At 36.7% G+C, this 15,336-nt stretch overlaps 1 protein-coding gene across 3 annotated transcripts in view; it reads right to left on the bottom strand.

The window, feature by feature from the left end:
• The window catches only part of coro2ba (coronin, actin binding protein, 2Ba), a 46,284-nt gene that overhangs the window by 14,785 nt on the left and 16,163 nt on the right, over positions 1-15,336 (bottom strand). For 2 of the 3 annotated variants that reach the window (XM_051113949.1, XM_051113950.1), the window contains exon 2: positions 2,777-2,977. In XM_051113949.1, the coding sequence (XP_050969906.1) occupies positions 2,777-2,977 (201 nt within the window). Of the gene's footprint in view, positions 1-2,776; positions 2,978-5,887; positions 6,013-15,336 lie in introns of those variants that run through there. The other variant, XM_051113951.1, reaches the window with a different exon arrangement.

Consider the following 15,336-nt stretch of genomic DNA (forward strand, 5'->3'; position numbering starts at 1 on the left):
CATCATGGTTTCTGAATGCAGTTTCCATTCCACAACTGAAGCTCCTTTGTCATATGAGGAATTCCATTTGAAAAGCCAATGTTCTGCTACTATATTGCTCCCATGTGTCTGGATTTTACTATGAGAATTGCTTATTCTTAATCAGACAGTTGTCCCTGTAATATAGACTAATGTCTTGGACTAAATAAACACATTGGAGAGATTTAATAAGCTACATACACACAAGTTCAAATTTGCATTAAACTGCCAAACTTCACACAAGTTGTTTAAATTTTAATATATATTGCTATAAAAGGCTAAAGGTCTAACCGCTGTCAGCTATTAAATAGCTTTACAGTGATTTCTATAATCTCCATGGCAGATTTCAGTGATGGTGATAGAGAATTTCTCAGTATTACTGTATGCAAACTTCGCAGGAAGCTGTCAGTGCTAGATACAGAATGACCAAGACACAAGGGAGATGGAAGCTGGGAAAAACAGCCCCACGTGGCGTCCAAAGAAACACATATGCGGAAGTCAGAGGGACTGAACTCTTTTCCAATGCCTGGGAGCCCAGTTGGAGTCACAAACAAAGTGGAATTGAGCACATTAAGGCCACAAAGCTGGCCATCTACATCACACATTAACTGGGCAACTCTTGAGTGTTCATCACAAAAGTGCTATTGATAGTTTATCCAAGTTGGCTGAGACCATGACCGAGGGTCTGCAGACCCACTGGGCAGTCTAGCATGACCGGATGTGCTCAAGAGGAGGGACAGAAGAATAGACAGAATAAAAAGGAGAGGAGATGACTGAAGAGAAGAATGGGACATCAGAGGCAGAGCGCCAAAATCTCATTGTCATGTCAATGATAAACCATGTGTGAGTCATTTTTTCTGCCTGTGCTTTTTGTGCCGTCTGGCTACTTGCTGTGGAGGTGGAATTTGGAGGCACATTTAAATTCACTAACTTTGCATTTCGTATTTTCAGGAGTCAGTAACACGCACAAAAAGATAACTTAAATGATAAAATTGTTATTATTTACTCACCCTTACTTTATTTCTTCTGTGGAACATGAAATAAGACATTTTGGGAAATAAGTTGTTGTTTATTTTTTGGCTATATAATAGAAGATTCTTCAAAATAGCTTCTGTTGCAGAAGAAATAAAATCGTACAGTTTTGAAACAACATGAAGGTGTGAGGGTGAGTAAATGATGACAGAATATTCATTTTTGGATAAACTCTTTCACCTGTAAAACCCTGTGTTCTATCTTTTCTAATGAAACAGATAAGCTGTTCCCAGCCAGAGCACATTAATGTCCACATTAATTAGTCCACACCACTGTTATATCAGTGTATAAGTGAGCAGGAGTTTACAGCTTGTCCATTCTATAGCATTAAAGCCAGAGATCAAAGGAAAAGCATCTGCTCTCTGCTTACTAGTCAGGCTTTTGCTCGGCCTGTAAACAGGGCGACAGAAAAATTCAATTTAGAGCATGTCAAGCCACTGGGTGAGGGATTCATGGTTCCATGAAGTCATGATTCAGACTCAGAGAGTGATGAAAATAACAACTTGCTCTTAAAAGATGCAAAAACAAACATATGTGGTCACTTTGCTCATTAATTTGAATTTATTGTGTTCTCTGGATGTGACATAATCGTGTTGAAAAGCATGCAGGTGATCATGAAATGACTGTGTATTGGTGCAGATGGAATCTAAACCATGCAAAGAAAATGCATAATATGAGAGCGTGAGGCAGAGAGGCCTGTGGGTTTTTTTTTTTTTTAAGTGTGCACCACACGTGCATTTATAAGAACAGGGCGAGGGATGACTCATCTATGTTTTTCCACTGTTCGGTAACCACTGCTCATGTTCTCTCTACCAATTAATGTAAATGTGAATTGGTGCAAAGCATCCATTAGCACTCCTCCGTAGCATTTCTTTGTTTTAGAAATAGTTTATGCATGTTTGCAGTAAAGTTATTATAAATGCTTGCATGTTTAAACACTGGATAATCCATCAAGATTTAAGTATATGTACACTTTAAGCACAGTTCACCTTAAGATGCGTATTTTCTACTGTTTTTTTTTTTTTTTTTTTAATACATAAATATCATATGTTAGCTCATTGAGTGTTGTAACCCATGTTTCAATGGCTTTTGTGTGTGTGCTTTGTGTGTCAAACTTTGACTTAATATTCCCATATCTGTCTGATACAAATTAAAGTCAAGCACAAAGAGCACTGGGGTAGATTGTAACATTAATTAAAACATTTAAAAATGTGTGCATAATTGTAACATAATTAAAAAACATTTTAATTCAAAACACACACATAATAAAAAACATAACTGTGTGTGCAGTACATGGGTGTGCTTAGTTCTGGTTTGGGGCAAATTAGTCATCAGAGATTAATCTGACAAGATCCCCATTTGGTAGCATCCTTTGTAAAAAATGATAAATAAACTTTATATTGGACTGTGGTCTTAATGAGTGAAAATGTACCCCGTAGCTCATTTCTAATTGGTTAAAATGACGATTTTACAACCCATTTAAAACACTTACCGATTTCCGCTATGCACATCGACGCGACCTCATTGCTATAGGCTCCATTTTAAACCCACTGCCTGCATGTATGTTGCCAAAACAAGGCTCTTGCAAAGTCCGCATCATTCATGCCGCTGTTTGTGCCAGTCTGACTCTCTACATTGTGTGGGTCATGAATTTAGTGTAAGCCATTAAGACAAATCTGTCTAGAGAAAACACTAGTACGCGCGCGTGCTGTGTCGTCGTGGTTACCTGAGTGACCGGGATAACAACGAAAGATCCTCCTCCCGCGCTCTCCGTTACTATGGCGAGGAACTTGGCGTTGACCGCGCAGAAGTGGTTGTCATGGACGTTCTTTGTGATCGGGATGCCCTCGAAGCAGTGCTCTCGGTTGGCCACTTTGCCATAGACGTTTCGAAACTTGGAGCTCCGGTAGGTCGGCCGCCATGACATCTGCAAAACACATGTGAAGACAGCTAGATTATAATTTTTTTTCAACTTATATTTTAAATTGTGACGTGGGCAGATGGAGTTGTGCATATCAAGACTGCATTTAAAAAATAAAGGTTCTAATTAGCCTAGAGCTTGAGCCAAACTAATCTGTTTACCTCTAGAAGAATATTTGAAAAAGTGAGCATGTGAACTGGTAACTGGGAAAAATCCATAGTGTCAAGAATTATTTTTAATCTCCACCGAAACAGGCAACACTCAAGAATCTTATCCACCTTATTTTTCACCGCAGAAGTAAGCATATGGGCAGTACTTCCGGTTCATTAGCCGTTGCAGGGAAATAACGAGAAGAATAGCAAGGTGCAGTAAACTGTTTGCACTACAAACCAGTGTGTTCATAATTAAGTTAATACATACAAATAATATGGTAAGACACCAATCTGCAATATCAAACAGCAAAATGAACTGTTTTGTTCAGCTAAAAATAGCTGGACACGGGTGAGACCAGAAGCCAGACCTATAAAATTTACAAATGGCTGCACCTGCTCATATGGGAAAAATAAGGTGGATACTGCATTTTTGTTTTTGTTTTTTTGCAAAGGACAAATGAGCCGTTACTTTATTGGTATTGGAAGACAATGAATAAAACATAAATTTTAATCAGAAAGTTCAGAGGTAAAATCAAATTGTTACAGTGTTTGCAAGCCCTGTTGAAAAAAACAGCATATGGTGGTTAGGTATGTTTTGAAGAATGGCTGCTGGTTTAAAGGGGTCATCAGATGCCCATTTACCACAAGTTAAGACAAGTTGATATGATTCTTTAGGGTCTTAATGAAAAGCCTATAATATATTTTGTTTAAAAATTCTCAATGGTTGTGTAAAAAACACCCTTTTTACGTTGTCAAAATGAGCTCTGCAAAAATCATCCCATTCTAAGGGATTGTTCCTTTAAATGCAAATGAGCTCTGCTCGCCCTGCCCCGCCCCTCTCTACTTTCTGTGGAGTGACGAGCGAGAGATTGTTTCCTTTAGCCGCATTTAGCCGCGAAACTTGCTAACTAGCACATTAATAGGAAAGGTGATTGCAGAGATTCATTAAAAAAAAAAAACCTTATACGCACTTCTGCTGTAGGTGAAGCTGGATCACGAATGATTTGTGCGAACGTAGACACATTTATGTCGATCAGGAGTCACATTCCCTTCACAAACAAATGTAATCCACTGCATCTTCAGTGGCTCTGATGTCTGGAGTAAATGATGACCACTGTATTCATTATTACATGCAGCAACAGAACACGTCAATCGCTCAATCAGAGATATTCTTGTCTAACTTACATCCCTGCTCTGGCATCGAAACAATTGAGGTCGGACTGTTACAGCTGATCTGAGGTAAGACGCTCATGTCAGTCAATCGTGGGAGCGGCCTCTGTCAGTGTGACACCACACCAACAGGCATCTGAGAATGGTTCGATTTAAAAAAAGGGGATATTATTTTTACAGATTAATTAAAAACCACGGCATGGATTTGTATCATTATAGGGTAGATTTGTACATACACTGCTAACACACATTAATGTTCAAACAACATGTAAAATGAACTTAGCATCCAATGACTCCTTTAAGCTGAACCTTAGCTGGTCATGTGCTGGTCATGAACTGGTTTAAGCTGGTCTTTGGCTGGTTATCTGCTGGACCTGAGCTGGTCCCAAGCCACTAGCTCCTGCTCAGGACCAGCTTAGGACCAGCACATGACCAGCTTAAACCAGCTCAAACCAGCAGCCATGTTTAAAAACATGCCTAACCAGCATATGCTGTTTTTTTCTACAGGGAGAGTGACCAGCAAAACTGGAAAAAGGAAAACAGACAAACAAATGAAACAAAGGAAACAAGACTTAACACAAACCAACACCCAGATCCCAACTAGTTGTTACCCAGCCCAACATCACTTGGGGTCTTATGTGTATAAGCAAACTCAGATACAGTACATGTAAATAAATGTATAACAGTTGAGATGTCCAATGACACTATGATATGATAAGTGAAAAACACATAAGTGTAATACATATATTAGACCCATTAGTGCTGATTTGGCTCCATTTTCTATTAAGAAACCCTTTTAAAAGACTCTGCCACTCAAACAGGAAGCGGTTGGTGGATGCTTGTAAAATTTCACTCACAACTCAAACCGCCGTTTGTAGTTTAGCCTAGAGGAATGCACAAGGAACAATTTAGGCTCTAATGAATGAGACTGTGCCACTGAAACTAAAATGAGCTGTGTTTTGAACAGATAGTGACCACAAGGACAGGAAGTGTTAAATCACCAGTATCTGATCTGAATCTTTATGTGAGATTGACATCACTCGGGACTAAAGACTGCATTGTGAAATTCTGTCTGCTTTTGTATGAGAACATGTACAACCCTTATAGTCTTTAGTTTATTGCTAGCATATATGATGACTAATCAGGAATTGTGTTAGCATAGTTAACTTTAGCTAATTGTGTTCTGTTAGCAGTGAGGCTTGAAATTGCATCCATCTGAGATTTTTCTGTCCTCATCACTTTTTTTTCCATCTCCACGTGTGTAATTTCAGCTCTCCTCCTCTGTGAATGTTTATAGCAGTCCTAAAGCATTCAGCGGTTTGCGTGCTTGTTGTTCTACCTGTTTAACCATAACCGATAGATTTGCATGCAAGAACATTTCTTAATTTAATGCTGCATGCACACACATTCATTCACGCTCACTTCTCCGAAAAGACCAATTGGCCACTATCTGCCAGTGTACTCTGTGTAATATTGCAATGTTTCTATATATGAATCAAAATATATTTTCCTATTCAGTATATGAGAATAATCATATTTATTATTAGTTTTCACCTCAACGTCTGACTCCAAAATATTAAGGCTAATTTCCTACCTTTTCTCTGGTTTTGAGCTGACCACCCTCTAAATTTAGCAGTCATCTACAGAAAGAGCCTGTATCTTCTTCGGCTTCCTGCGTGCATCCAGTTTGCCGGCCTGAGTTACTTGCATCTGTTTCTCTCTTTCCCTTTTTCCTCCAAGCCGTCTCCTCCCACAGCCTCCTTTCATCCCTCCCTTACTTATTCATTCCCTCCCTCTTCCCAGGCCCAGCCCCACATCAGCTACTTTGGCACTACTGTAATTGCTAGAGGTTGAATGTCTTTCTCTCTGCCCGACACACACACACAGTTACTCCCTTTCGAACATAAACACGTTAACTCACTTACAGGCACAAGTTGTTGCTCCATCCTCTCTTTACTTTATGTCAGTGTTTGCTTATTGATGTCTTTATTTTTATTCATCCCATTGCCTGACCACACAGATCCCTCACCATCTCATTCAGTTTAGAAAACATATTGATCTAAACTAAAAGACAATGTTGAGTTATATAAGTATGACGCAACTGCACTCTGTCTGTACTTATGTCTGGGGGAAATGTCCTCATTTCCACAGGAGGATGATCATTGCTGTGTATGCATCCACTATAGCAGTTATGGTCTTAAAAACATCATAACAAGATTACCTTCTTGCTCCTGAGCTCTCTTTCCATATATGTTCCTGTTTATCATCTTTTTCTATCTCTCCACTCACTGACCAGTCCTAAAATATTAAATATTATGTGCTATATTTAAGATATGTAGTTTTACAGTTGCATATACATGGCATGAATAAAGTAACACACAAGCTATTTGTTTACACTACAATTCAAGCTTTTGGTCAGTAAGAATTGTCAGTGTTTCTAAAAAGTCTCTTATGCTGAACAAGGTGCCATTTGTTTGATCAAAAATATCATGAATATTATGAAATATTACTACAGTTTCAGATAACTGTTTTCTGTTTAGTTTATTTTAAAATGTAATTTATTCCTGGGATGACAAAGCTGAAAATTCTTTCAGAAATAGAAGGATTTTCAGGAATACATTTATTTTCTTTGGTGAATAGAAAGTTCAAAAGAACATTTAATGCATTCTTATTGAATAAAAATGTTAATTTCTTCCAAAAAAGAAAGAACCTTTCTTTTCACCTTTTTCTTGCTGTAAGAGTGGGTGCGACTATCTGTAAATTTTATGGGTCTGGCTTCCAATCAAGCTAATTTTAGTTGTACAAAACAACTCATTTTGCTGCTTGATATTGCAAAATGGTGTGTCTTACCATATTATTCTAATGTATTATCTTAATTATGAACACACTGGTTTGTATAGTGCAAACAGTTTTGCCGTTTACTGCACGTTGTTATTCATCTCGTTATTTTCTCTATAGCAGCTAATGAACCGGAATTCTCACCCATATAGGCTTACTTCTGTTTTGAAGAAAAAGGTGGATACAGTTAGATGAGCATGATGTTACATTTTTCTATGCATATTTTGTTTCAGAAGTTGTGGTCTGTGAAATCTACAGTTCATTAAACGTTAATCATGTAGTCATGTTCACCGTGTTTAACCAACTAGTCATGTTTCCCATGTATGTTAAACAGAGCAAATGCATTTCTATGCATTTTGTTTTGGTAGGACATCCTATATTGACCCTACATGAAGAAGATATTAGAGGCTGGTTTGTTTTTCTGTGGTTGGTCAATTTACAACTTCTCAAATAATTATAATTAGGCTGTGTGATATATTTAGAAATAAACACAGGAATGTTAATAAGACATTGGACATTTTCTGGAACGTTCTCAGGTCTATGTTAAAACAAATGTCTCTCTCTCTCTAATTATGTTGAATGATTAAATGGGATATCTGGCTGGCTCTTGACAACCTCTCTGCAGGCAGACAAGATTTATTTTACTTTAGTGAGACAACAGTCTCTCCTTGGCCTTCCTTTCAGCTCTGCTCTCTGTTCACCATGTGTCTGTCAAACACCAGATATTTTGTAGTCTTTTGCAGACATTGATGCAAATACTGTCCAGAGAATATTTCTGACAATCTACTACACATTGTAAGATAATGTCTATTTAGCTGTTAGCATTTATGTACTGGTAAACAAGAAAAAAGTTAATATGTTCATTTTGAGAACATCTCTTTTTGTAGGGGATGTGCATGTATGCTTGGACTGGAGCATTAGTCTCAGCCTCAGACGGCACACCCAGTGATCACCCACAGTTTGTTTAATGACTGTCTGATGCATATTGCCCACAGTAATGGCAGAGCTGGCTGAAATTGCCCATGCTAATTTGATTGGCTGGTGCTCTGCAACTTGGGCATAAGAGCGCATTTTGATTTTTTTAATTTGATTTTTTTATCATCCTGAACAAAAGTTAAAAATGTTAAAAAATGTATCTTTAGGGTTACGCCTTATCACAGGGGGAGTAGCCTTAAAAGGACACCTTTGTACCTTATCCACCTGTAATAAGTGCATTTTAGTACCTTAGAGTAGTGATATTTATAATATATCTAATATATAAGTAATATGTAGGATATTATAAATATTTTAGGGGTAAATAAAGCATAAATATATTCTTTTAAGGGTACTGTCCATAGTGATTAGCTCTTGTTACCCTAAAGGTATACAATTTTTGTGTATTTTTCCTGATAGAGTTATTGTTTTTTCAAAAAGAGCTGATCACTGTTTTTTCCAAATGAAAAGTGAATGGCATTAAATCTTTCAAATTTACAGTACTTCGTGCTTCATGTGATGCACTCAGTACAAAGTTAAGATTTGTTTTCTAAGTATGTCTGTGAAATAATCAATACATCAATAATATCATCTATACAGAATTTTTTTTCTTTACAAATGTTCTGTACAATTATTTGAATTGATTTTTTTTTTTTATATACAGGTCTATTACTGTAATCTAGTCTATTTCAGATAAGTCTTGCCCCTAAACGGCATATATAAAAAATAAACAAGCTGCAGTCAATTTAATTTTCAGTCAGATGGCAGTTAAATTGACAAGCTTCAGACTGGGCCAGGTTTTGTGCAGTTAGCCAAAAGTATGACTACACAAGAGTGGTAAAGCATGTATAATTTTCTCTAGGATGGTATCACTGCAAATTTAGCAGACTATATGGGAGAAAATTACTTGGGTGATGTGTATTGTTCTGGTGTATGTTTTTGTGGACATCGTCTTTTTGCTGCAGGATAGAGAGACTCAAGAGACTTCACACTTTATTGACTTTTTCACATCTTGCCTGCAGTTTCTTCCACTGCTATGCTCCTGGTTTTCTTTCTACCGTTATTATAAATACTTATGTTATGCTTCGTATGTCCAATTTACTAATAATTTTGTCTTATTACTACAAATAGTGGACTGATGAAACAGAACGGAAAAATGCAAGGCCGACCCATTCATCACTCCATTACAGTATCCAAATATTAGATCTCCCCAACACAAAACTGCCTTATTCATGTAAAGCATCACGCAAAGCTAAAGATATTCCAACAGCTTCCAAGTCAGGAAGCAAGCCCCTTCTGTCTTTAAAATGGGACACAAAAACTGATGAAAGGCCTCCAGAGGGCCATTGGTTAGACTGCTTTCAGCCCCTCACCATGCCAGGGAGCCCATCTTTGTTGGGCATTAGAGCAGCTAACCTCCAGCTCCCGCTTCTGAGTAGCAGGAGTGAGTTCTGATGCCATTCGGTCTCTGTGGGAGTTAAATAACTCCGAGCCTGGAGACCCACTGCCTGTTTTGGCAGCTCTGGCTCCAGCTGTGAATGAAATACAGCTGAAAGAGAGCCAGGTCAAGCTGCATGCTGTCCTTTCACACATAGAGAACTCAGAATGAATGCTGGTGACTGCAGAGACAGGTTTTAGCGTAGGCTTCGATAAATCTTGTTCTTAAATCTGCCCAAAGTCTGCCAGGCCTGAACTTTGGGAAACTTGCTATAGAACATTTAGCATTTACTCAGTACAGACAAAGATATTATGAGGACAACATGAGATTTACCTGATATTTGGCTGCCAAGCTGCAAATGATAACACTGTGTTTTTTTGTCACTGTATGTTTATTGTTCATTTTCACTGGATTCACTATATTATATTCGCGCACGCACACACACAGTAATGAGATCATCCTAACCCACAAGTTTAATGTTATTCAGCAATTACAATACCTTGAGGAAAGCAAAGTTTCAGAACAGAATCATTTTGTCTGAGTTGAAGGGCAAATCCCTTCAATTCTCAGTGAAGACAGAACTCAGGGGAGGGAGGGAAGCTGCTCAGAGATGGGATAGAGACCCTTATTACTACTCTGCTGGAGGGTGTTTTGTGTACTGGGGTGCCCTTTGGTTTGTTATTGTCTGTCTACTTGACTGTATTTTTCTCCACAAGACAGTGCAGATGCAGCTGTAACAACTGACACTTAGATTTGAAAATTTCACACACTGTACATGATCTGTATCACACTGAAACATGTTTCTTATTGTAAATGGCCTAAATGTGGAAAGAGAGAAAAACTATGAAAAATCAGCCTTAGACTAGGGGTCTTCAGCAGGAGGTACACTGCAGTACTGACAATTATTGTCTTGATTGATTTCACAACTTGCTTCATTTTAATATCAACATTGCTGAAAAAATGCAAATGTTAAATCTAGTCAATCAGCTTATGAATTCATTTGTTTGTGAATCAGATTACACTGGTTGTGCTGTATGCTTTCGATTCACTATAAAGAATTGGCGAGTCATTTGTTCTGCAATCAGACACACACCGGCTTTTTTATTGCATTCAATACAAGACAGAAACTCTCAAAACTCAGATAAAATAGGATGTTGATCTAAGACACCTTGGAAATGTATTGAGAGTATCATGACATACTTCCTTAAAACATAAGAAACAAGACCACCAGTTTCCTCTCTTTTTGTCTCAGTAGGGGGTTACACAGACAGGATGGGTGCAGTCAGGCTACAGCATTATAGCTAAAAGACAGAAGATTTGGCTGAGTGGGGAGACAGAATGAGAGAAAATTTTAATAGTCAGCATCCTTTTCTGTGAAATGTAAGCAATACTTCGCCACGTCTCTTTTTTTTTTTTACATTCAATTTGATTTATTTCGATAACTCATGCAAAAAAAAAAAAGAAAACTTTTGTGAAGTGCTGAGAGTATCAACTGTTGTTGTTCATGCGCTTAGAGACAGGATGTCCTTGAGGGTGTTATCAGACTTTGATAAAGAAGCAAAGAATAATGAAAAAGGAAGTTATCTGATGCCATGCTGAGAGAGACACATGGTCAATAATGGCCTTGCTCTGCTCATAAGATCCAGTTATGCTTCTAAAAGATTCTTTCTACCATAGAAATGGTAAACACCCCCTCCTTCTTTGTTTATCCTGCACTCTGTAGCCTCTATATTACTTACAGCTTGCTTGTGAGTGTGAATCTGTTCTGAGTCAGTACCAGTCAGAAGTTTGGCCACTTACTTGCTCTTTATTATTACTCTTTCCCACATTTTAGAAAAATTGTAAAATTAACAAATTTATGAAATGATGGGAAAAGTAAAGTATAGGAATTAGGTTTTATTCCTTATATTATAGTAGTTTCTTGACATTACTCTATAAGACAACAAGCCACACGTTTTTAAAAACAGTTTTGCACTATTCGCATTAGGGCAAGACCAACAATGACTTAGATTTTGAGATCCATCTGTTCACAGTGAGGACAACTGAGGAACTCATATGAAATACAAAAGGTTCAGATGATGCTCAGTGATGCTCCAGAAGGAAAAAAGATGCATTAAGGTGTAAAGGTCGGGGTGTAAACTTTTGAACAGAATGAAGATGTGTACATTTTTCTTATTTTGCCTAAATATCTTTCTTTGTTTTTTCAATTAGTACTGCCCTTCAGAAGCTACAGAAGATACTCACATGTTCCTAGAAGACAAAAGAAGTTAAATTTACCCTGATCTTCAAATTCAAAAAGTTTTCTCCCCCTGACTCTTAATGCATCATGTTTCCTTCTGAAGCATCAGTGAGCGCTTGAATCTTCGGTAATAGTTGTATATGAGTCCCTCAGTTGTCCTCAGTGTGAAAAGATGGATCTCAAAGTCATACAGTCATTGTTGGCAAGGGTTCAAATACACAAAAAAGCTGAAAACAAAACAAAACAAAGAATTTGTGGGACCTGAAGGACTTTTCTAAAGAACAGCAGTTTAGCAGTTCAGGACAAACAAGGGACTCATGAACAACTATTACTAAACAAAAAACAAAAACAGCTGTGGATCATTCAGGTAACAACGCAGTATTAAGAATCAAGTGTATGTAAACTTTTGAACTGGGTCATTTTTATAAATTCAACTTCATTTTCATTTTTATAAATTCACTTTGTCTTGTGGGCTATATGTAAATATCTTTTATGTAAAATATCTTATTCAGGTCAGTACTAAATAAATAATAGCATGCATTTTGTATGATCCTTCTTATTTTGGTAAAATAATTAATATTTTGCAGATTCTGCATGTAAACTTTTGACCTCAACTGTATATATTTTAAAGCTCTGTTTAAATCATTAATTTGTTTTAGCATTTTAATATAAGCCAATATAAGATCAAAAACTTGAAGATGATTTAAAATAAGAAAAAACAAGCATTAAAATATACCAAAACAACTAAAATTCAATATAGTTCATTTAATTCATCCCCTCAGATGTTTTTGTTTGAAGAACCATGATTCATATAATTAAAGGCGCACTTTCTAGACCATTTATATATTTTTAATGAATTTTTCTAGTAATGCCAAGCTCTAAAAATGTGCAGTCAACTTTTAACTTTTTAATAATAAAATACTGTACAATGATTTACTTACTTGCTTAATATTCAAAACCAGAACTTTGGGAAACTTGCTATAGAACATTTAGCATTTACTCAGTACAGACAAAGATATTATGAGGACAACATGAGATTTACCTGATATTTGGCTGCCAAGCTGCAAATGATAACACTGTGTTTTTTTGTCACTGTATGTTTATTGTTCATTTTCACTGGATTCACTATATTATATTCGCGCACGCACACACACAGTAATGAGATCATCCTAACCCACAAGTTTAATGTTATTCAGCAATTACAATACCTTGAGGAAAGCAAAGTTTCAGAACAGAATCATTTTGTCTGAGTTGAAGGGCAAATCCCTTCAATTCTCAGTGAAGACAGAACTCAGGGGAGGGAGGGAAGCTGCTCAGAGATGGGATAGAGACCCTTATTACTACTCTGCTGGAGGGTGTTTTGTGTACTGGGGTGCCCTTTGGTTTGTTATTGTCTGTCTACTTGACTGTATTTTTCTCCACAAGACAGTGCAGATGCAGCTGTAACAACTGACACTTAGATTTGAAAATTTCACACACTGTACATGATCTGTATCACACTGAAACATGTTTCTTATTGTAAATGGCCTAAATGTGGAAAGAGAGAAAAACTATGAAAAATCAGCCTTAGACTAGGGGTCTTCAGCAGGAGGTACACTGCAGTACTGACAATTATTGTCTTGATTGATTTCACAACTTGCTTCATTTTAATATCAACATTGCTGAAAAAATGCAAATGTTAAATCTAGTCAATCAGCTTATGAATTCATTTGTTTGTGAATCAGATTACACTGGTTGTGCTGTATGCTTTCGATTCACTATAAAGAATTGGCGAGTCATTTGTTCTGCAATCAGACACACACCGGCTTTTTTATTGCATTCAATACAAGACAGAAACTCTCAAAACTCAGATAAAATAGGATGTTGATCTAAGACACCTTGGAAATGTATTGAGAGTATCATGACATACTTCCTTAAAACATAAGAAACAAGACCACCAGTTTCCTCTCTTTTTGTCTCAGTAGGGGTTACACAGACAGGATGGGTGCAGTCAGGCTACAGCATTATAGCTAAAAGACAGAAGATTTGGCTGAGTGGGGAGACAGAATGAGAGAAAATTTTAATAGTCAGCATCCTTTTCTGTGAAATGTAAGCAATACTTCGCCACGTCTCTTTTTTTTTTTTACATTCAATTTGATTTATTTCGATAACTCATGCAAAAAAAAAAAAGAAAACTTTTGTGAAGTGCTGAGAGTATCAACTGTTGTTGTTCATGCGCTTAGAGACAGGATGTCCTTGAGGGTGTTATCAGACTTTGATAAAGAAGCAAAGAATAATGAAAAAGGAAGTTATCTGATGCCATGCTGAGAGAGACACATGGTCAATAATGGCCTTGCTCTGCTCATAAGATCCAGTTATGCTTCTAAAAGATTCTTTCTACCATAGAAATGGTAAACACCCCCTCCTTCTTTGTTTATCCTGCACTCTGTAGCCTCTATATTACTTACAGCTTGCTTGTGAGTGTGAATCTGTTCTGAGTCAGTACCAGTCAGAAGTTTGGCCACTTACTTGCTCTTTATTATTACTCTTTCCCACATTTTAGAAAAATTGTAAAATTAACAAATTTATGAAATGATGGGAAAAGTAAAGTATAGGAATTAGGTTTTATTCCTTATATTATAGTAGTTTCTTGACATTACTCTATAAGACAACAAGCCACACGTTTTTAAAAACAGTTTTGCACTATTCGCATTAGGGCAAGACCATTAAAAACTAAAATTAAAAGTAAATAAAATGAATTTTGAATAAGAATAAAATGTTACTTTAATAAAAATCATCATTCATAGAGTTGAGATCAAAAGTTTACATACACCTTGCAGAATCTGCAAAACGTTAATTATTTTACCAAAATTATTTACATAAAAGAAGTTTACATATAGTCCACTAGTGAAAATAACAATTGAATTTATAAAAATGACCCTGTTCAAAAGTTTACATATGCTTGATTCTTAATATTGTTGTTACCTGAATGATCTACAGCTGTGGTTTTTGTTTAGTGATAGTTGTTCATAAATCCCTTGTTTGTCCTGAACAGTTAAACTGCCTGCTGTTCTTCAGAAAAATCCTTCAGATCCCACAAGTTCTTTGGTTTTTTGCATATTTGAAACCTTTCCAACAATGACTTAGATTTTGAGATCCATCTGTTCACAGTGAGGACAACTGAGGAACTCATATGAAATACAAAAGGTTCAGATGATGCTCAGTGATGCTCCAGAAGGAAAAAAGATGCATTAAGGTGTAAAGGTCGGGGTGTAAACTTTTGAACAGAATGAAGATGTGTACATTTTTCTTATTTTGCCTAAATATCTTTCTTTGTTTTTTCAATTAGTACTGCCCTTCAGAAGCTACAGAAGATACTCACATGTTCCTAGAAGACAAAAGAAGTTAAATTTACCCTGATCTTCAAATTCAAAAAGTTTTCTCCCCCTGACTCTTAATGCATCATGTTTCCTTCTGAAGCATCAGTGAGCGCTTGAATCTTCGGTAATAGTTGTATATGAGTCCCTCAGTTGTCCTCAGTGTGAAAAGATGGATCTCAAAGTCATACAGTCATTGT

Source organism: Labeo rohita, chromosome 7 (genome assembly GCF_022985175.1).
Source record: "Labeo rohita strain BAU-BD-2019 chromosome 7, IGBB_LRoh.1.0, whole genome shotgun sequence".
Taxonomy (NCBI): Eukaryota; Metazoa; Chordata; class Actinopteri; order Cypriniformes; family Cyprinidae; genus Labeo; species Labeo rohita.